Here is a 22,713-nt window from a genome sequence, read left to right on the forward strand (position 1 = left end):
CTTATGTTTCTTTTCACTGTCGATGGTAATTGAAAATCTAATTCTCCAAAATTCATTTTTATTTCTAGTCTGATGCGACACTTGAACGCGTTTTGTAATAACTTATTACAATTTCAAAGACTTTAATTTACACACACACACACACACACACAACTGTAACCTGAAAACATTAAACAGAATTTTACTTATGATAACATTAATTAAACAGCTTGTCTTATCACCTCACCGAAATGCGAGTATATATGTTGTATTAGTTTTGGATGAGGTGAACAAACTTTTGACCAACACAAGACAGAACACGGAGGAATGGGTATAAATGGGATAAATGAGAGGGAAGAATGGAAGTAATTGCAAAGGGCTTATTGGCCCATACTTCCTCTTGATGCTTCTATATTGGTACGGAGTCTTGGGGGATCAGAGCAAAAAGGGGAAAAGTGGCATCCTGATACAAATGAAAAGGTACCCCCTACCTGCAGATCCGCCATGTTGTAGAGGACGCTAACCGAGTGCGGATTGGGTGACTTAGGTCACGGGCGACCCATCAGAGCCCGCCGTGACGTCACCGAGTTCCCCATGCAGGCTGGCAGCGCCAACGTCAGCTCTCGTCTGACTGAGAGGGAGAGGACGTTTCTCGGTCAGCTCTCGAGGATTTGAGGCTCTACAAGCCTTACTCAGTGGATTATACTAGGCATCGCTGCCCACCATTGTTACTGAAGACCCTGTGCTTCCGAGAGGCAAGAAGCCAAGTTCATTGAGCAGAAAATGCCAAAACTTGAAGAATCGGTCGGCGGCGACGCTGGAGAGGCGCTGCATGATGCTGGAGGGGTCTGGAAGGTGTTGTGGGCAGGCCTGGCTGTGACCGTGTCACATTCATTGAGGATTTTGGAGGGACGACATCGTTCGTAGAGCAAGGAGCAACGCCTTGCAGAAGGGGCGAGTGTGTACATACAGTGATTAGTTCAGTGCCCACTGGTGAACCAGGATTGGGATATCTGAATCTCTGGGAGTGGTTCGGCGACGACGCGAAGGCTTCACTATACCTGAGGACTGGTGGAAAGTTCCTGGATCGTCAAGGACCGACTCAGGAAGCGTGGGAACCTCACACCATCGAGGGACAGGCGTTGTGAGCCAGGAATGTTAAGGTAGTTCAACTTCCCTCCCATTAGCCCTTGTTTGAGTAGGCTAGACAGGCCACGATATTTACCTATGTATGTTGCAGTATAACGTTGTTACATTAGTAGTAGGATAGGCTGCAGGGCAGATGGGGTCAGGATTATGGGAACCTTAGAAATTTTTTTAGTGACTATAATTGGACAGACTTGTTGGTAGGCAAGGAAGTGAATGAGATGTATGTCAGTTTTTTTTAAATATATGATAAAGGCACAAAAAAAAAATTATACCAAAACAGAGATGCAGAACTAGGAAACAGGATTGGTTCAACAGAAATTGCGAGTGGGCCAGAGACCAAAAGACACAAAAATGGAATCAATACAGGAAGAGGCCAAACCCCCCAAACATACCAGTGATACAAAGATGCTAGAAACAACTACACGGCAGTGAGGAGAGAGGCAGAAAGAAATTTTGAAAAAGGGATTGCAGACAAATGTAAAACAGAAGCAGGTCTATTCTATAAATTCATAAACAACAAATTGCAGGTAAAGGATAATATTCAGAGGTAGGGGGGGGGGGAGCTTTTGGGGAGAGCTTTTGGGCGGGGGAGAGCTTCTGGGGGGAGCTTGTAGACACATATATAGCTTATATATAACCAGACAAGAGTATGACAGAAACAACATGGCAGTTAATAACATAATTGAGAGGGCAGCTTCTGCTGCCTGTTAAAATCGATCTCATCTGCTCATCATGAAGGACTTAAATCATGGAAAGATAAACTGGGAGAACAAGGAACCGCATGGAGGAGAGGATACATGGAGAGCCAAACTATTGTAGGTGGCGACAAGAAACTTCCTAAGCAAACATGTTAGGGAACCCACTAGGATGAGGGGAAGTGATGAACCAGCGAGACTCGACCTAGTTTTCACTCTGAATGACTCCGACATAAGGGAAATTGACTTTGCGGCCCCAGTAGGAATGAGCGATCACAGTGTACTGACGTTTGAGCATCTTGTCGAAGAAGGGCTAAATTACTCTAAAAAGGAAACTGAAAGCAAAAGGCTAGCATTCCGTAAGGGAAATTACGAGGAGATAAGAAAATTCCTAAAGGATGTAACATGGGAATCAGAGCTAAGGGGAAAGATGGCCCAAAACATGAAGGAATACATCACGCAGAACTGCAAGGATGCAGCAGAAAAATTTATCCCGGCATAAAAGGTGAAAACAGAGATGTAAGCTGGCTAAGCAACAAAGTAAAAGAGCATGGAGAAACTATCAGGACACTTGAGAACAGAGAAGGTTACTAGAGAGCCAGGAATTAATACGTCAGGGTGAGAAGAGTGGAAGAGGGGCAATATGAAAATGACATAGCAAGCAAAGCTAAGACCCAACCCAAATTGCAGCACAGCCACATCAGGGGAAACAAAACAATGAAGGAATAGGTAATGAAACTGAGGATAGGGGCAGACAGATTCACTACAAATGACAATGAAGTGTGCGAGGAACTCAATATGAAATTCCAGAAAGTCTTCACATTAGAGCAAGGAGAAGTTCCAGATATTAGAGAAGAAATAATTAGCCAGGCACCACTAGAGGAATTTGAGATTATCAGTGGAAATGTAAGGAAGCTTTTGCTAGAGATGAATGTGACAAAGGCTATAGGCCTGGAAGGAATAACACCATGGCTACTAAAGGAAGGAGCAGAAGCACTGTGCCTGCCACTCTCCATGGTGTATAACAAATCACAGGTAACAGGTGAACTGCCAGAAATTTGGAAGGCGGCAAATGTAGTCCCTGTTGGAAATTTCCAACACCGAATACAACACTGTTGTATTCTCATTACTTATTACTAACTCTACTAATTATTGTAGTAAGTAAAATTAACACCACGTAGAATTCTCATGTACTAATAATTTCATCTGTGCAGTAGGCTAGAATTCTCACGTCACCCGACGCCAGTATTGCGTCAGATTTCATTACAATAAACACATTATATCCAATGTATCTGAGAATTAAATTCGATTCTCTATAACCAAGGCGTTCTGTGTGATAATTAATTACAGATAAATTGACCTCCAACTAAAAGCCGAAAAGAGTGTTAGAGTCATAGCGGTTATCTAGTAATAAAAGTTAACGTCACAAGTGAATGCCATGGAGAGACATTAATTCCTCTCCCTTATATGTTTACTATCACTAAATTGGCAAATAATAATATTTCCCTCTTCTAAATAATAAACCCGTCCTGTCTCCAACATTTCAAGCACAAATGCGAGAAATACTAATATTCATGACAATAATTTGTCTAATGAACGCGAGACGTGGCGTGGGTGAGGATGGCACGCCAGTACACGTGGATGGAAGCTCTCGAGCAGACCTGTCCGCATCGTGCTCACGAGGAGACGCCATTGCCCAGTCATCAGGGGAGACGTTATCCATCCTCAGATGAAAGTCGCCACTGTGAGGCGTGAACAACCTTGCAGATAATATCTTCAACTGGTGTCGGTGTAATATAAGGAATCTTTTTAATCTGGTTCTTGACTACACGTGACCGGCCAGTGAAGCGCGCCATTATCCAGGATAGGTGAAGCCAGAGCCTGGGACGCGAATTTCGGCAATCTTAAAACTTATACAGTGCCCATATTAGCTAAGTATCTTATCCTTATTTGATGCATCGTATAGGGTGTAGAATAGTAGCTGGGTGATTTGCCGTGACGACGTATACCAACACCAAACCACAGGTCAGTACCCATTATCTCCTGTTAATATTAATTTCTTGAACATAAAGATTCAGTAGTTCAATTAGTTGCTACTGTAAATATTTGTTTTGCAGCACGTGAGAAGAATTCTCCCTGCCGCCTTCTCCCATGTTAATCCATCCCACTCGTCAGCCAGCCGAGCCCAGGGAATTAGAGGAAGCGTCATGACTTACACAAAGGAATCGTCATTAAGCTAAGATTCCTTTGTATTCCTTTACTAATTATCTGGAATTATTTACATGCAGTGCTTCTTTTGGATTAACATGTGTTTATTGTGATTATCATTATTATACTCATAATCTATGTTCCCATTCATGGTAATGACATTGGTTTCACTATAATTCATAGGATTAGATTATTATATCTTGGATTAGTGAACGAACCACACTAGTTCCTGGACGTACTGAGTTCCAGTAATAACCCCCCAATGTAGGTGTTTGAGGGTTTGATTCATTTAATTATACAGCCCATTAATTATTTCTATGATCATATTCTCTAGTATTTTATCCATAGTTACTGGTTCATCTAGGAATTATCTAATGATCAGAAATTCTCAGTTTCCCTCTTTACTATAAAAGTGGGTGGTCCTTCGTAATTTAATTTACTACATTAATATTTAAATAATTAGATTCAAGCCCCAAATGTCCCACATTATGGTCCTTCGAACCGGATAGGCATTAAATTTATAATTAAAATATTAATCATTAATAACTAATCCTTGTGTGATAGAAGCTAGACTAACTATTTAATTAATTGTGTCAACTAACCGTGTAACACATCAGTTAGCCTAGATCACACTAACATATTGCTACTTTCACCTCATGTATAAGGTAGCTTTAGTGGGTCATAGCCAATTACCCACAACACTTAGATCTATACCTCACACAGAGGTGAGAATTTTTAGGTCACCAGGAGCAACAGCTCATAACTTTTATAATAACCCCACCCTAACACCTGCGTTAGAGTGGCCTCACCATCTAACCATTATATACTTAGGTGGTAATGACATCCACCCCACTCGTCATCCAGCCGAGGTGATCAAACACCTCAAAGCCATAATTTCTTCTTTCAAGCTCATCAGTGAATCGGTAGTATTCACATTAGTGGAACCTCGCCAACCAAGTCAAGATAATCGTTGGGGAGTAACCCCAGAATACTACCTGAGAGCTGCTAAGTACATAAATTTCAGGCTGAAAAAACGAGTGAGATTGGATGCCACATATATCCAATTTACAGCCAGACTTTACAGACAGAACCTGACCAGAGATGGTGTACACTTGTCAGGGGAATCTAGGTTGCATGTGGTTGACAAGTTAATTAACACCATCAACCATCACAAACGGCTGTGGCTAGCAAGCCAAACTTAACTGTACATAATTGTTTCACCTGTGTGTGCAAGAACACTCTTATAAAACAAAAAAAAACAAAAATACAGCACAACTATATTCACCTTACTGCACCACAATAATCTTTACCCATGTTATTAGGTAGAATTTAGGCTGAGATTGTGCTGAATTTGGTACAAGCCCAGACTAAATAACTTTATAGTTCTTAGTTAGGAATTATTACGACTAGATCTAAGCTAGTCAGTGTTGTATGTATTATATTATTTGTGCTGACCCTATACAGGGTGGGATTAAATTTTGAGATAACTCTGATTGGAGTGTCTCCATAATATTTCTCTTGTATGCATTATTTTGTGTATCTATTTTGTGTATTGCTGGATAATCTCCATTAACTCTGATGGTGATATAGATGAGCTAACCGGACGAGAACTAATGGTGAAGTTCAGACAGTGCACAAAATATCTAGCTATTTGTTGTTAGGTAGGTAGGTACATTCAACGTCAAGTGAGGTAAAATATAAAGTAGCCACCTTAAATTAGGCTACATTTAATGTTACTTGTTCACTAATGAACAAGTACCCAAGCTTCATTAGTAATACATATACTAACACCATGAAGTTTGGACCTAAGCCCAACATGGCTACTCCTGAGCAATTGAGGAGAACCTACAGTAGCCTTAAAGGTCATTTGACCAGATTAATTAATAAGGCTGAGGGCTTAACTAAAGATACTCCCATTGACTCTTATCACTTAGAGACATCAGTTAGAGTAACTGAGCTGAAATTTGATCAAGTCAGATCTGCAGGTCAATCTTACCTTGATCTGCTAAATACTGTAGAAACTGATCCTGAGGAAGTAAGTCAAATTGTAGACGACATCTCCCAATATGAAGATGAGACTCAAGATATAATTATCAGGCTATCTAAATTAGCAAAACAATCTGGATCCAATACCAGTAACACTAGGTCTCACTTCAATAATCAACTACCAGAGGTTCGTTTACCTACTCTAGACTTACCTACATTTTCAGGATTAGATACAGAAAATTGGGACAATTTTTGGACTTCCTTTGAAGTTCACATCCATAAGAAACCGTCTCTAGACAAGGTTTCTAAATTTTCATACCTACTTAGTCTTCTCACAGGAGAGGCTAAAAAGGTCATACATAACCTTACTCTTAATGAGAGTAATTATGAGGAAGCTATAAAACTCCTGAAGTTGAACTATTGCAACAAAGAGTTAAGTATAGCTACCCTCTATTATCAATTGCTAGATCTGAATGCACCAAATAGTAGACCAGAGTCACTTCAAAGCTTCAGACTAGAAGTAGAGTCTCTAGTAAAGGCCTTAGGTACTAAAGTTAATATACCTGCTTCAGAATGGTCTATCAAGTTACTATTACAGAGCAAATTACCTCGAAATGTCTTGACAGAGCTCTGCTCACATTATAATACCGAGTTTCTCACTCTTGACCAAATTTTCGAGGGATTGAGGATCACAGTTAACAGGTTAAAGACTCATGATAAAATTAAACCTGAGTCTAAACCAACTAGTACTGATATTTCAGTCAAACCTAAACAGACTCAGAGTAAGTCTAATAAATATAAATCCAAACCTGCTCCATCCACTGGGAAAAGAAGTGGAAATGTGGGTACATATTCGGTGTCTCCTTCAGAGATAACCAATGACTTGTCTACTAAAGAGACTAAGTCTATTAACCAGAGAAGGTGTCTGTTCTGTAATCAGGGACACACCACTTATCAATGCTCTGTTTATCCAACTTATAATGTTAGGGTTAAAAGGTTACAAGAATTGCACAAGTGCACCAAGTGCATGGGCTCTCATGATCCCAAGAAATGTACAGTGCAACTACGTTCCTGCAACCGCTGTAACCAAGGTGTACACCACTACGCCTTATGTGGAAAATCTTCTACACCAACCATGACCACTGGAGAGAATTCTACTGCAGTGCAATATTGCAAAGTACATCACGAAGTAAATGTACTTGCTACTGAGTCAGGCAATAATACTACTTTGCCTACAGCTCAACTTAAACTAATAAACCGAAGATCTAGAATTAACACTAGGGGTCTTTTTGACCAAGGTTCACAGAAAACCTTCATTACACAACAATCGGTAGATGAGTTAAATTTAAAACCTGCCAAAAGTGTGAGGTTAAATATTTCTGGTTTCTTGTCAAATAGTGGACCTCGTGACTACAAGGTAGTTAAAGTATTAGTAAGACTAGGATCTTCTACTAGCCCAATCCAAGCGGTAGTAGTGGATAAAATTCCTACAGACCTGCAGGTCACAGGGTTAGCTCGCACTGCGAGACACCTTAAACGAAACCGCATGAGGCTAGCAGATTATAAAATAAATTCTGACTGCCTCACAGATGTTGGAATACTAATAGGCGCGGATCATTATTACAAGTTTATAACTGGATGCACTAGGCAACATGGTATGAATTTGTTGTCGTCCGCAGGAGGCAAATTGCTTACAGGACCAGTGCTTTTCAGACAAGGTCCAGCGTCCACAAACCAACAATCCAATAATGTAATCGTGGCGTGACTAGGCATGGAACAGTCACCCCTACGTTTCAGGGAAATATCTGAGGATATTGAGTCTGACCCACCAATACATCGTTTGTGGGATTTAGACACTTTAGGCATTATCCCTGAGCAACCAAGTCCTGATGATACGTGGACTTACCAGCAATACCTGGATACGGTTGTCTACTCAAATAAACAATACTGGGTAAGACTCCCATGGAAGTTGGATCATCCACAACTTCCAGTTAATTATTTTATGGCAGCCTCACAATTGCAATCTCAATTAACACGACTACAGAAGCAGCCAGACAAACTGAACATGTATCATCAACTTATCCAACAACAACTTAACAATAAGTTCATTGAAGTTGTTGAGCACGATGACCGAAAAACAGGTCATTATTTACCTCATCACGCTGTGGTGAAAGACTCATTGACAACACCTATTCGTATTGTCTTTAACTGCAGTGCTAAAGTAAAGCCAAGCAGTGTGTCTTTAAATGAATGTCTCCAAACGGGACCTAGCCTAACACAAAGGCTACATGATGTGTTGTTACGATTTCGCACAGGTATTTTTGCCTATACAGCTGATATCAGCAAAGCCTTTCTCCGAGTATGGTTACAGGAGGAAGATCGTGACTACACAAAATTCCTCTGGTTTAAGGATCCACTGGATCCTAACAGTGAAGTAATCACCTATCGTTTTGCCTCAGTATTATTTGGAGCTACGTCCTCACCGTTTCTTTTGCAAGCAACATTAGACACGCATTTGAGGAAATCAAACAGCCCTTATAAGGCAGACATTAGCGACAACTTGTATGTCGACAATTTCCAGGGGACAACTAATGATCAAGCTGATCTGGTAGAAATCTACCATGAGGCTAACCGTGAACTGTTAGGAGCCAATATGCCACTACAGTCATGGGCCTCAAATAATAAACTGCTTAACCAGGTAATCGAGAAAGAATTTCCAGATTATCAGGTACCCAGTCAATTAAAGGTTCTAGGCGTGGAATGGAATACCAGTACTGACGAGATGAATGTCAAGTCAGTACAAACTGATAATTCAACCCTTACCATGAGAACACTGCTCTCATTTGTCAGTCAACCATTTGACCCTTTAGGCCTACTTAGTCCTATATTAATAAGGGGCAAACTCCTAATGCAGGAGTGCTGGCAGAAACATATGGGATGGGATGATCCGTTATCAAGTGAGTTACAAGCCAAATGGCAAATACTCTCAACGGATTTTAATCAGTTAGGCGTTTTGAAATTTCCTCGTAATGCTTCAGGACCAAACTTACCCACCAATTTGCACGTTTTTTGCGGTGCCTCTGGCAAAGCATATGGCGCAGTAGCCTATTTAGTTAACAGTGCACAATCAATTTTGCTCACATCTAAAGCAAGAGTTGCTCCCATCAAGAAGAGATCTTTACCTCAGATGGAGTTGACTGCATTGCTAGTGGGAGTAAGATTGGCTCATTGCCTGGCAAAGACACTCAATAATATTCACTTTGGTGAGATTGTAGTGTGGTCAGACAACGAGGCAGTCTTACAATGGGTAAGAAACAATAACAACAAAACTCCTTACGTCAGTAATCGCGTCAGGGAGATTCATGATTTATCTGTTGGATATAAATTTCGACATGTTCCTACTAAGGACAATCCTGCAGATTATTTATCTCGAGGGTTAACATTAAAGCAACTTGTCAAGTCTTCGCTGTGGTTCAATGGACCTTCATGGCTTGTTGGTGGTCAGTGGCCCAAACAAAAGCCACAAGTCATAGTGACCAATATCACCACTCCCATGAAAGAACCAGAACCTCAACGAATATTAGCCATTGATCCTCATCATTATTCTAACTTAAGCAAATTGTTACGAGTGACTGCACACGTGTTTGATTTCCTTGCTAAGGTAGGAATTCGACATAAGTTTCCCAATCCTATCCTCTACTGGATCAAACGTGCACAACAAGAGACATATGGAAGTGAATATGAAAATCTTTCAGATAAATTAACTAAGTCTCTAGGCATCTGGTACGATGCCAACACTCATAACATACTACGATGTGGAGGACGTTTGCTACATGCAAAAATTGATTTGGACACAAAGAATCCAATTCTCCTACCTCGTCACCACATCATCACTAAACTTCTTGTCTTACACCACCATCAATATGGTACCTTACATGGTGGAGTTTTAGATACTCTCACCGACCTTAGACAAAAGTACTGGCTTCCTCAAGGTCGTCAGACAGTCAAGACAATTATTAAATCTTGTGTAATCTGTAAGAGATACGACGCTAGAGTATGTCCTTACCCAGGACCTCCACCACTCCCAGAAGAGCGAGTGGTTCATCTTCGTCCTTTCGAAACCACTGGTGTTGATTATACAGGAGCCTTACTCCTCACTGGTAACCCAGATAATATACCAGTGAAGGCGTACATTTGTCTCTTTACGTGTGCTACAACCAGAGGCGTACACTTAGAGGTCACTCCAGACATGAGTGCTGAAGCCTTCATTCAAGCTTTCCGCAGATTTGCTGCCCGCCGACCGTGTCCTAAAGTAATGATATCGGACAATGGTTCCAATTTTGTGGCAGGAGAAAGTTGTTTGCGAGAAGTCTGGAACCACCCAGAAGTACAGTCAGTCCTACAGAGACGACAATGTCACTGGAAATTCAAAGCACCGAGAGCCCCTTGGCAAGGTGGGTTCTATGAGCGAATGGTAGGCACAGTCAAGAAGTGTCTAAGGAAAACTTTACACCGACAAAAGGTCGGACTCAGAACTCCAAACTATTGTTGTGGAAATCGAGGCGCGAGTCAATAACCGTCCAATAACCTACCTGTCTGATGATTTCACCCAGAGAGAACTTCTGAGCCCCTCACACTTGATCCATGGAGGTCTACTGAGCCCTCTCATCCCTTTAGCCGAAGAGGACCCTGTAGACCCGTCACATGTGACCAGAGGAGACTTGGTGGAAAGCTACCAGCATCTCTCCAGAGTTATTAACAAGTGGAATGAGGTGTGGACTCGAGAGTACCTCACAACTCTACGAGAGTACCACTACGGAGCTTCGAGTCCTTACAATAAGGTGCAATTAAAACCAGGGGACCTAGTACTAGTCGACAGTGATGGACCAAGGTCAGAGTAGCCTATAGGCAAAATTGTTGCCATTCATCCAGATCATCAAGGTGTCCTGAGAGTAGTTAAAGTTTTATGCCGAGGCAACACTACTCTAAAAACTTTAGAGAAGCTGGTTCCCCTTGAACTGACTGAGCAAGAATATCAGCCAGATCCAGTTTCCCCAGTAATTTCCGAGGACAATGATCCTGTTCCTCCAAGCAACCGCCCCACTAGAGCTGCTGCTCAACAATGTAGGCGGATTTGCAAGCCTATTACAACTCTGAACAAGAGTAATTTCCTTCACATCCCACTTAGATAACTATGATGATGCTGTGATGGGATGTCGAGTAACAAACCATTACCAGTCACTATGACCCAGGACATTCCCATCATAGTAGATTCTGTTGTTTAAATTGTGTGAGTTAAAATCTTTAAATATTGTGTAGGCTATAAGTAACATGTTTCCTTTGACATGTAAATAGCAAGACTCAAGTTCTTGTAAGTCCTTGATAAATCCGGGACGTTCGTTATGTGTGTACTAACATACTAACATATTAACCTACTAATACACTAATCTTAATATCACTTCGGGATAGGTCAGTACTCCACAGTACACTACGACCCTAGAATCCTCCCCCCGGAGTTATGTTGGAAATTTCCAACACCGAATACAACACTGTTGTATTCTCATTACTTATTACTAACTCTACTAAATATTGTAGTAAGTAAAATTAACACCACGTAGAATTCTCATGTACTAATAATTTCATCTGTGCAGTAGGCTAGAATTCTCACGTCACCTGACGCCAGTATTGCGTCAGATTTCATTACAATAAACACATTATATCCAATGTATCTGAGAATTAAATTCGATTCTCTATAACCAAGGCGTTCTGTGTGATAATTAATTACAGATAAATTGACCTCCAACTAAAAGCCGAATAGAGCGTTAGAGTCATAGCGGTTATCTAGTAATAAAAGTTAACGTCACAACTGAATGCCATGGAGAGACATTAATTCCTCTCCCTTATATGTTTACTATCACTAAATTGGCAAATAATAATATTTCCCTCTTCTAAATAATAAACCCGTCCTGTCTCCAACATTTCAAGCACAAATGCGAGAAATACTAATATTCATGACAATAATTTGTCTAATGAACGCGAGACGCGGCGTGGGTGAGGAGGGCACGCCAGTACACGTGGATGGAAGCTCTCGAGCAGACCTGTCCGCATCGTGCTCACGAGGAGACGCCATTGCCCAGTCATCAGGGTAGACGTTATCCATCCTCAGATGAAAGTCGCCACTGTGAGGCGTGAACAACCTTGCAGATAATATCTTCAACTGGTGTCGGTGTAATATAAGGAATCTTTTTAATCTGGTTCTTGACTACACGTGACCGGCCAGTGAAGCGCGCCATTATCCAGGATAGGTGAAGCCAGAGCCTGGGACGCGAATTTCGGCAATCTTAAAACTTATACAGTGCCCATATTAGCTAAGTATCTTATCCTTATTTGATGCATCGTACAGGGTGTAGAATAGTAGCTGGATGATTTGCCATGACGACGTATACCAACACCAAACCACAGGTCATTACCCATTATCTCCTGTTAATATTAATTTCTTGAACATAAAGATTCAGTAGTTCAATTAGTTGCTACTGTAAATATTTGTTTTGCAGCACGTGAGAAGAATTCTCCCTGCCGCCTTCTCCCATGTTAATCCATCCCACTCGTCAGCCAGCCGAGCCCAGGGAATTAGAGGAAGCGTCGTGACTTACACAAAGGAATCGTCATTAAGCTAAGATTCCTTTGTATTCCTTTACTAATTATCTGGAATTATTTACATGCAGAGCTTCTTTTGGATTAACATGTGTTTATTGTGATTATCATTATTATACTCATAATCTATGTTCCCATTCATGGTAATGACATTGGTTTCACTATAATTCATAGGATTAGATTATTATATCTTGGATTAGTGAACGAACCACACTAGTTCCTGGACGTACTGAGTTCCAGTAATAACCCCCCAATGTAGGTGTTTGAGGGTTTGATTCATTTAATTATACAGCCCATTAATTATTTCTATGATCATATTCTCTAGTATTTTATCCATAGTTACTGGTTCATCTAGGAATTATCTAATCAGAAATTCTCAGTTTCCCTCTTTACTATAAAAGCGGGTGGTCCTTCGTAATTTAATTTACTACATTAATATTTAAATAATTAGATTCAAGCCCCAAATGTCTTACAGTCCCCATATACAAGAAGGGGGATAGACAGGAGGCACTGAACTACAGGCCAGTATCCCTAACTTGCATACCATACGAGCTAATGGAAAAAATTGTGCAAAAAAAGCTAGTCGATCATCTGGAGCGAAGAAACTTTGTGACACAACACCAAAATGGTTTCAGGGATGGCATGTCATGCCTCACAGGACTAATTGAATTCTACAACCAGGCAACAGGAATCAGGCAAGAAAGAGACGGGTGGGCAGACTCCATATTTTTGGATTACCAGAAAGCCTTTGACACAATGCCAAACCAGAGACTTGTGCGAAAGCAGGAGATGAAGGCAGAAGTGAAAGGGAAGATGTTCTATTGGATAAGGGAGTACCTAAGTAACAGAAGGCAGCGAGTCACTGTGCGGGGTGAGGTATCAGATTGGCGAGACGTCACCAGTGGGGTCCCGCAGGGTTCAGTCCTTGGACCCATACTGTTTCTCATATATGTAAAGGATCTTCCAGATGGTATTGAATCATTCCTCACATTGTTTGCTGATGATGCAAAAATTATGAGGAGGATTAAGATGGAGGAAGACAGTAGGAGACTACAAGACGACGTAAACAGACTGTCTACGGCAGACTGTCCAAGGCAGCCAGACGTAGACAGACTGTATGAATGGTCCAACAAATGGCTTCTAAAGTTCAACCCGAGTATGTAAGGTAATGAAACTTTGCAGTGGAAACAGGAGGCCAGACACAGGTTACAGAATGGGAGATGAAGCCCTTCGTGAAACGGACAGAGAGAAGGATCTAGAATTTGATATCACACCAACCCATTCTCCTGAAGCCCACATCAAAAGAATAACATCTGCGGCGTATGCGAGGCTGGCTAACATCAGACTGCCTTCTGGAACCTGTGTAAGGAATCATTCAGAACTTTGTATATCACATATGTAAGACCAATCCTGGAGTATGCGGCCCCAGCATGGAGCCCGTACCTTGTCAAGCACAAGGCGAAGCTTGAAAAAGTTCAGAGAGATGCCACTAGGCTAGTCACAGAACTAAGAGGCATGAGTTACGAGGACAGGCTGCATGACACTAGAATACAGAAGAGTAAAGGAAGACATGATCACGACCTACAAAATTCTCAGAGGAATTGACACGGTAGATAAGGATAAACATTTTTACTCAGGTGGTATGCGAACAAAAGGACACAGGTGGAGACTGAGGACACAGATGGAGACTGAGTACTCAAAGAAGCCACAGGGAAGTTAGAAAGAACTTTTTCAGTGTCAGAGTAATTAACAGGTGGAAAGCATTAGGCAGCGATGTGGTGGAGGCTGACTCCATACACAGTTTTAAATGTAGATATGATAGAGCCCAGTAGGCTCAGGAACCTGAACACCAGTTGATTGACAGTTGAGAGGCAGGAACAAAGAGCAAAGCTCAACATCTGCAAGCACAAATAGGCGAGTACTGTTATGATCCCAGGTAGCCGAAATACGAGTCTCCCCTCTGAGAATTATTCTATCAAGCCTGACCTGACTAGAAGGTCTATGAAAGATAGAGGTGAAGACACAGACGTAAAATAGTTGGTTGGATTTGATACACAATTTGAGATTGTGGGCAGTGAATAAGGAGCTACATAAATGACTGGTTAGGAGATTTGGATAATTTGCTGGAGGTGTGAGGCTCGCTTAGAGAGGAGCTTAAGTCACTTGAGTACCCAACATCACGAGGGGAAGCTGTGCTTCGTATGAGCTCCTGTCAGAAAGGAACCCCTAGTGTTATATCTCAAAGAGAAAGGAAGTGGCAGACGTTCCGGCTGTGGAATCGAGCTGGGAACGTTTGGTCTCAAGTCCTGGACGGCGAGGAGAGTTTATTAAGCCGCCCAGAGACATTATCGTGGGCCGTGAGAGCGCCCTGATCAGACGCCGTCAGAGGGGAGAGCGCCCCTCGACTAAACAATCTGTGGTAAGCACGATTTAAGCCAGTTTATAGTGATTACTTGTAGTTGGTCGTGTGCCCAGCGACAGTAGCGAATGTTTATTGATAAGTTAGACATGTTTTGGTAAGGCAGAAAGCCTAAATAAGAAGACAGATAAGAGAGACAGCTGGAGGGACGAGCAGCACGTCCTCTCCCGTCGACCGCCTGAAGCCAACTGAACTGGCGGTGAAGGACCCTCCCAGAGTGAGGAGGACCACCGGGCAGGGGTAGCATGGACCAGCCCAAACAGGGGAGTCCGCTCTCACAGTATGTAGAGAGCAGATAGATGTTGGATGCAAACATAATGTGTGGATTATTTCGTCTATGTGTTTATAAGGAAACATTTTTATTGGCATGTCAATGGGTTGCAGGTTTTGTCTTTGGGAAGAAGTTGCTGAGAACTTCGAAGCCAGCACAGAGGGAGTAGTTGATGAGACTCCAAGGTAGTGGAAGAGAAGGACCTCGAGCTGTGAGGAGAAGCAGTGAAGAGGAGTGCCACGTGATTCTGTAATACCAGTGGCGAAACTCCAGTTCTGTTCGAGGAAACTTCATGGTGTAGCAGCCAGGAGAGCTGGAGGACCCTAGTAGAAGTGGTGGAGCACCATAGTTGCTCAAGGAAGACTTCATGGTGTAGCAGCCTGGAAGAGCTGCGGAGGATCCTGGTAGATAAAACCCGGAAGAACCTGAAGAGATCAGGGTAGTGAACTTCCAGATGTGGAAGGGAAGTTCTGGTTGATTACTTGTAGGGAGTTGGTAGAGTGTTTGGTTATCATTACCGTGCAAGACGTAGTGAAAGGCGAGTGATTGTGTGCCATTTTTGTGCCAAGGAGTAACTTATACTGAAGTATAGAGTTACAGTCATTGGCAGGATTATCTGCAGAGACATACATATGTGCGTGCACTAGGACTGATAGGAGGATCGATTGATCATTGTTGTATATCAAGGAACATTTATATGTATATATATATATATATATATATATATATATATATATATTATATATATATATATATATATATATATATATATATATACATATATATATATATATATATATATATATATATATATATATATATATATATATATATATATATATATATATATATATATATTCTCTTGCTGAGAGTGCAACATTGTGTTATAAGACTTGACCTACTTGAGGAGGTTGGTAGTATTAGGTGATAAATCAGGAGATAGGATACGACTTGATAAGCAGATGATAGAGTTCTGATGGTGTTGGAGTGCAACCTGACTGAAATAGTATAGTAGTGTAGGATTCCTTATTATTATTACAGTGTGTGTATGTATTGTGTATGTGCTTCGTCCAGTAAATGTAATTCAAATTTTGCTAGTGTTTGCCCTTGTCCCAGTGAGGCTTCCCAGGAAATAGGAACAGAAGGAGAGGAGAGAGAGAGAAAGAACCAAGAACCACTGCTGTGGACAGGGTAGAAGGTAATACTAATAAGTCAAAGGGGATTGAGGAGATCATATTACATAAGGAGAGAGTGGGGAGTCACAGCGGCTCGAGTGGGTGTGTGCATGTGACAGAGAGGCTAAGTATTGGAGCCGCATCCCTTAAACGTGTGACGTTGAGCCCCTCTCCAAGAGCCAGAAGTGCCCAGTGTGATCTCCTAGTAAAGTATAAGCACTCTACCGAGTTTTGGGTTGGGTTGTCCATAGAGAAGGATCAACGACACAACTCCAGCCCACAACATTATAGTACACACACACACACACACAGGCTGGCAAGCACAACTAGGTGAGTACACAGCCTTTGATACAGTGCCACACAAGAAGCTAGTGCGAAAGTTGGAGACGCAGGCTGGAGTGAAAGGGAAGGTACTCCGGTGGATAGAGGAGTACCTAAGCAACAGGAGACAACGAGTCTGTGTGAGGGGTGAGGTCTCAGATTGGCGAGAAGTTACAAGTGGAGTCCCGCAGGGGTCAGTCCTTGGAACTATACTGTTTCTGGTATATGTAAATGATCTCCCAGAGGGTATAGATTCGTTCCTCTCAATGTTTGCCGACGATGCAAAAATTATGAGGAGGATTGAAACAGAGGATGATAGTAGGAGGCTACAAGATGACCTAGATAGACTGAGTGAATGGTCCAACAAATGGCTGTTGAAGTTCAACCCGAGTAAATGCAAAGTAATGAAACTAGGCAGTGGAAACAGGAGGCCAGACACAGGATACAGAATAGGAGATGAAGTACCTAATGAAACAGAGAGAAAGATCTAGGAGTTGATATCACACCAAACCTGTCTCCTGAAGCCCACATAAAGAGAATAACTTCTGCGGCATATGCGAGGCTGGCTAACATCAGAACGGCGTTCAGGAACCTGTGTAAGGAATCATTCAGAATCTTGTACACCACATATGTAAGACCAATTATGGAGTATGCGGCCCTAGCATGGAGCCCGTACCTTGTCAAGCACAAGACGAAGCTGGAAAAAGTCCAAAGGTATGCAACTAGACTAGTCCCAGAACTAAGAGGCATGAGTTGTGAGGAAAGGCTGCGGGAAATGCACCTTACGACACTGGAAGACAGAAGAGTAAGGGGGACATGATCACAACCTACAAAATCCTCAGAGGAATCGACTGGGTAAATAAGGATGAACTATTCAACACTGGAGGGATGCGAACATGGGGACACAGGTGGAAGCTGAGTACCCAAATGAGCCACAGAGACATTAGAAAGAACTTTTTCAGTGTCAGAATAGTTATTAAATGGAATGCAGTAGGAAGTGATGTGGTGGAGGCTGACTCCATACACAGTTTCAAATGTAGATATGATAGAGCCCAGTAGGCTCAGGAATCTGTACACCAGTTGATTGACGGTTGAGAGGCGGGACCAAAGAGCCAAAGCTCAACCCCTGCAAGCACAATTAGGTGAGTACAATTAGGTGAGTACACACACACACACACCCACAATACGTATCTATATTAGGTATCATCTGGGAGATGAAATTCTTCAAGAATCAGAGAGAGAAAAAGACTTGAGGGTTGACATCACGCCAGACCTGTCCTCTGCACCCTATATCAAGAGGATAACATCAGCGGCATATGCCAGGCTGGCCAACATAAGAACGGCATTCAGAAACTTGTGTAAGGAATCATTCAGAACTTTGTATACCATATATGTCAGGCCAATCCTGGAGTATGCAACCCCAGCATGGAGTTCATATCTAGTCAAGGATAAGACTAAACTGGAAAAGGTTCAAAGGTCTGCCACCAGACTAGTACCCGAGCCGAGAGATATGAGCTGTGAGGAGAGAGTATGGGAATTAAACCTCACTTCGCTGGAAGAAGAAGAGTTAGGGGGGACATGATCACCACATTCACGATTTCGAGGGAATTGATAAGGTACATAAAGACTGACTATTTAACATAAGGAGCACACGCACTAGGGGACACAGACGGAAACTGAGTGCCAAATGAGCCACAGAGATATTAGAAAGAACTTTTTTTTAGTGTGAGACTGGTTGACAAATGGAATGCATTAGGAAGTGATGTGGTGGAGGCTGACTCCATACACAGTTTCAAGTGTAGATATGACAGAACCCAATAGGCTTAGGAACCTGAACACCTGTTGATTGACGGTTGCGAGGCGGGACCAAAGAGCTAGGGCTCAACCTGCGCAAGCACAATTAGGTGAGTACACACACACACAAATCTGTCATAACGCTGCACTAGGTAAGTGACTATTAGAGCTAGATAATTCATTAACAACTATGATTAGATATCTGAGTGACTTATGTGACTTGCAAGTAACGACGAAATCTTAAGTCATTCAAGTTCAAGAAAGTTTATTGAGACAATAAGATGCATCTCAAAACAATAGAGAAGATTAGGATATTTCTACCCTCCATCTTAATTAATTTAAGTCATAGTTGATGCCAGTTTGGTCGCATCTGAAGCCTATGAGAGAGTAATGCAAGATGATTACAGCATATACCAATTTCTTCACAACTCTCGCAAACAACTTGTTCACAACTCTTGCTAACAACTGTTCACAACTCTCACTACCAACTTGTTCACAACTCTTGCTACCAACTTGTTCACAACTCTTGCTAACAACTGTTCACAACTCTCACTACCAACTGTTCACAACTCTCACTACCAACTTCTTCACAACTCTCGCTAACAACCTCGTCACAACTCTCGCTAACAACCTCGTCACAACTCTCGCTAACAACCTCCCCACAACTCTCGCTAACAACCTTCCCACAACTCTCACTAACAACCTTCCCACAACTCTCACTAACAACCTTCCCACAACTCTCACTAACAACCTCCCCACAACTCTCGCTAACAACCTCCCCACAACTCTCACTAACAACCTCCCCACAACTCTCGCTAACAACCACCCCACAACTCTCACTAACAACCTCCCCACAACTCTCACTACCAACTACTCCGAACTCTCCAACATTCTTCCTGCTGTCTACCACCAAACAATATTCTCCACAAACAGGTTAGTACATTGTAAGTTATCAGACGATGAGTGACAGTAACGTGGCTGAGAATGTCATGTTCATTATCAATACATTATAAGAATCGATGATTGTCCAGGACGGACCAAAGCTTTGTCCTTCTCAACTTTCTGATGTGTGGTTTAGTCGTTACGTTCTAACTTTACTAAATTATGCAGTTGATTTATAGATGTGATGATTGTACTGTACCTATATATTTTGGTAATTAAAACGTATTTACTCGCATCAAAAATGTGTTTATCAGTGATTAAGAAAATTGTGAGAGTGTTGTGTTGTTGTTTCCGAGGGGAGTCTGAGAGAGACCAGTCTTCAGGGTCAGTGTCGAAAGATATGGACAACGATAAGGACCAGGTTGAATCTTCCAGGCCAGACACAAATATTGGCTCCGTTAATGCCACTATGTATGGTAATACAGAAATTAATACCTAGGACAGCGGGAATAATGATGATATTAATACCGAAATTAATATCGAGGAGAGCGGTCATAGTGATGATGATAATACAGATAATAATACCGACTCTGTCAAAAGTTTCTCAGGCACCATGCTCCTCGACTTCACCCGCCAGCATTAGCTGATGAGCGCTGCCTTCAAACTTCTTCCTTACAAAGACATGACCACCGCCGAACTCGCTAAAATTACTACCTGCTTAATAAATGTATCATCAAACCCGCTCGGGAGCCAAGACCACGAGGCACACTCACAGGCACTAACAAAAGCCGTGAGGGAGCTCGACGCTACAAGATGTAGGGGCTTTAGTAAACTTCTGCCGGTGGTACTGCCCTCTCACGACTCCACACTCCCTCAAGAAGACCTGGAGTGTCAAGATCAAATGGGGCTCCAGGAGGCTACAGAGGAACATAGCTTCCACAACAATTAACAATCCAGTTTGAGCTTCAAACTTGACATCGGCACAAGACTCGTGAGCGTCTCGCCAGACAAACAGGTACAGTGTCCGAAATGTTTTTTGTACCCCAGTAATGCTGAGGTGTATGAAAACGGTATGAAAATATGTCAGTTTTGTGAACCCATTGCCAGGTTACCCAGGTGGAACCTGTATAATTACATGAGTAACTATGAAATAAGAAACAGTGAAACTTTCGTCCTTAAATACGCTGTTGTTATTGACGTAAACAACATTAACGAAAGTTTTGAAAACTTTTTGTGTTAATTGTCGCTTCCGCGTAACATTACCATTTAAATGATTATTATTAATAGCTAAACAGGCTAGTACAAGTCAGCTTAGCTGAAACAATCGAACCTGCGGTCTTAAATACAGGATTTATAGAGTACTAGTTTGGATGTATTGTCGATAACGACGTAGATGACGTGGCTCGTCTCCCAGCATTGTTCAGTAATTAGTCAGGCCATTAGTGAAGCGGTGGCGCTGACCTCTGACGCTGTAGGTAAAGTTGTTGTACTAAATGCAGGCAATATTATGCCATCTGACGCGGCTGACATCTTGGCGTCAGCGCCAGGCATCTTCAGTCTCGTCAACATTCTGGGGTCAGAGAAGATTATTCTGGACGAAGCTATCCAGCAGAAAGTGATATAATCTGGAGGCATCAACGTCGGTGTAGAGCATGACACCGACGTCTATAACATCATTGAGGAGGAGCTAGGCATAACGGGAAACCTTGCCTATAACTTAAAGGCAACTCTTTGTGTTACAGACAATTACAGGCTGTCGCGTGTGGAAGCACCAGCCTGTATGAGGGCCAAGGAAATAAATGAAAGAAAGGCCATCCTCTATCTTAGCCAAGTAAGGAACACCGAAAACATCATATGTTATTACGAGAGAATGGAAATCAGTGAAGACCCAAGTCACAAGTATTTGCAAGCTGACTTGACTTTCATCAATTCTAAAGGAAAGAAAATACGTAAAATACTAAATTTTTAACAATTATGTTCCTAGTCATTTTTCAAGAAAAGTGACTTTGTCTTCAAAATGTGATAACTGGTTTTAACATAAATAATAAGTAATCCTCTTCCTTCATAATTATCACATTATAAGGACAAACCCAAATTAAATCCACTTGCGCTAAAAAGTAGAGCGACGGTCGTGCGTCTTGCTGGACGGCGTTCAATTCCCGACTGTCCAAGTGGTTGGGCACCATTCCACACATCCCCTTCCCCGTCCCAGGCCAAATCCTTATCCTGATGCCTTCCAAGTGTTATATAGTCGTAATGGCTTTGCACTTTCCCCTGATAGTTCCCATCCATTGGTGTTAGGCCCTTGAGAATGTTGATGAGGCTCCCAGGCGCTGGTTACAGTAGTGAAGTTGTGGGTGACGGAAGGCTGGAACCTCCAGCGGATTGACGGGTGCCATCACCTGACTGTCGTATTGATGGGTGCCATCACCTAACCGTCGTATTGACGGGTGCCATCACCTGACCGTCTTATTGACGGGTGCCATCACCTGACCGTCGTATTGACGGGTGCCATCACCTGACTATCGTATTGACGGGTGCCATCACCTGACTGTCGTATTGACGGGTGCCATCACCTGACCGTCTTATTGACGGGTGCCATCACCTGACCGTCGTATTGACGGGTGCCATCACCTGACTATCGTATTGACGGGTGCCATCACCTGACCGTTTTATTGACGGGTGCCATCACCTGACCGTCGTATTGATCACCTGACCGTCGTATTGAAGGGTGTCATCACCTGACTGTCGTATTGACGGGTGCCATCACCTGACCGTCTTATTGACGGGTGCCATCACCTGAATGTCCTATTGACGGGTGCCATCACCTGACCGTCTTATTGACGGGTGCCATCACCTGACCGTCGTATTGACGGGTGCCATCACCTGACCGTCGTATTGACGGGTGCCATCACCTGACCGTCGTATTGACGGGTGCCATCACCTGGCCGTCGTATTGACGGGTGCCATCACCTGGCCGTCGTATCGACGGGTGCCATCACCTGACTGTCGTATTGACGGGTGCCATCACCTGACCGTCGTATTGACGGGCGCAACCACCTGGCCGTCGTATTGAAGCATGTTTTATTTTGTATTTAATATATTTTTTTTTATTTAATATAATGTTTATTAGGTGTGTGTGTGTGTGTGTGTGTGTATTCACCTAGTTGTATTCCCCTA

The 22,713-nt window shown here is 42.4% G+C and overlaps 1 protein-coding gene across 1 annotated transcript; it reads left to right on the forward strand.

Moving 5' to 3' along the window:
- Positions 1-2,555: 2,555 nt before the first annotated feature.
- Positions 2,556-20,032, forward strand: LOC138364016 (uncharacterized). Its single transcript, XM_069323457.1, has 3 exons — positions 2,556-2,865; positions 13,123-13,512; positions 19,848-20,032. Exons 1-3 carry the CDS (start codon positions 2,556-2,558, stop codon positions 20,030-20,032), a joined length of 885 nt encoding a protein of 294 aa, XP_069179558.1.
- The last annotated feature ends 2,681 nt before the right edge of the window (positions 20,033-22,713 follow it).

Source organism: Procambarus clarkii, chromosome 12 (assembly GCF_040958095.1).
Source record: "Procambarus clarkii isolate CNS0578487 chromosome 12, FALCON_Pclarkii_2.0, whole genome shotgun sequence".
NCBI classification, from domain to species: Eukaryota; Metazoa; Arthropoda; class Malacostraca; order Decapoda; family Cambaridae; genus Procambarus; species Procambarus clarkii.

Bases quoted from the DNA above. Each gene is read 5' to 3' on its own strand.
- LOC138364016 (XM_069323457.1), top strand. From the start codon at position 2,556: ATGAAACTGAGGATAGGGGCAGACAGATTCACTACAAATGACAATGAA. The intron at 2,866-13,122 runs GTGAACTGCCAG...TTAAATAATTAG, and splicing joins TAACAAATCACAGGTAACAG to ATTCAAGCCCCAAATGTCTT. The intron at 13,513-19,847 runs GTAACAGAAGGC...TGTGTTTATCAG, and splicing joins TTGGATAAGGGAGTACCTAA to TGATTAAGAAAATTGTGAGA.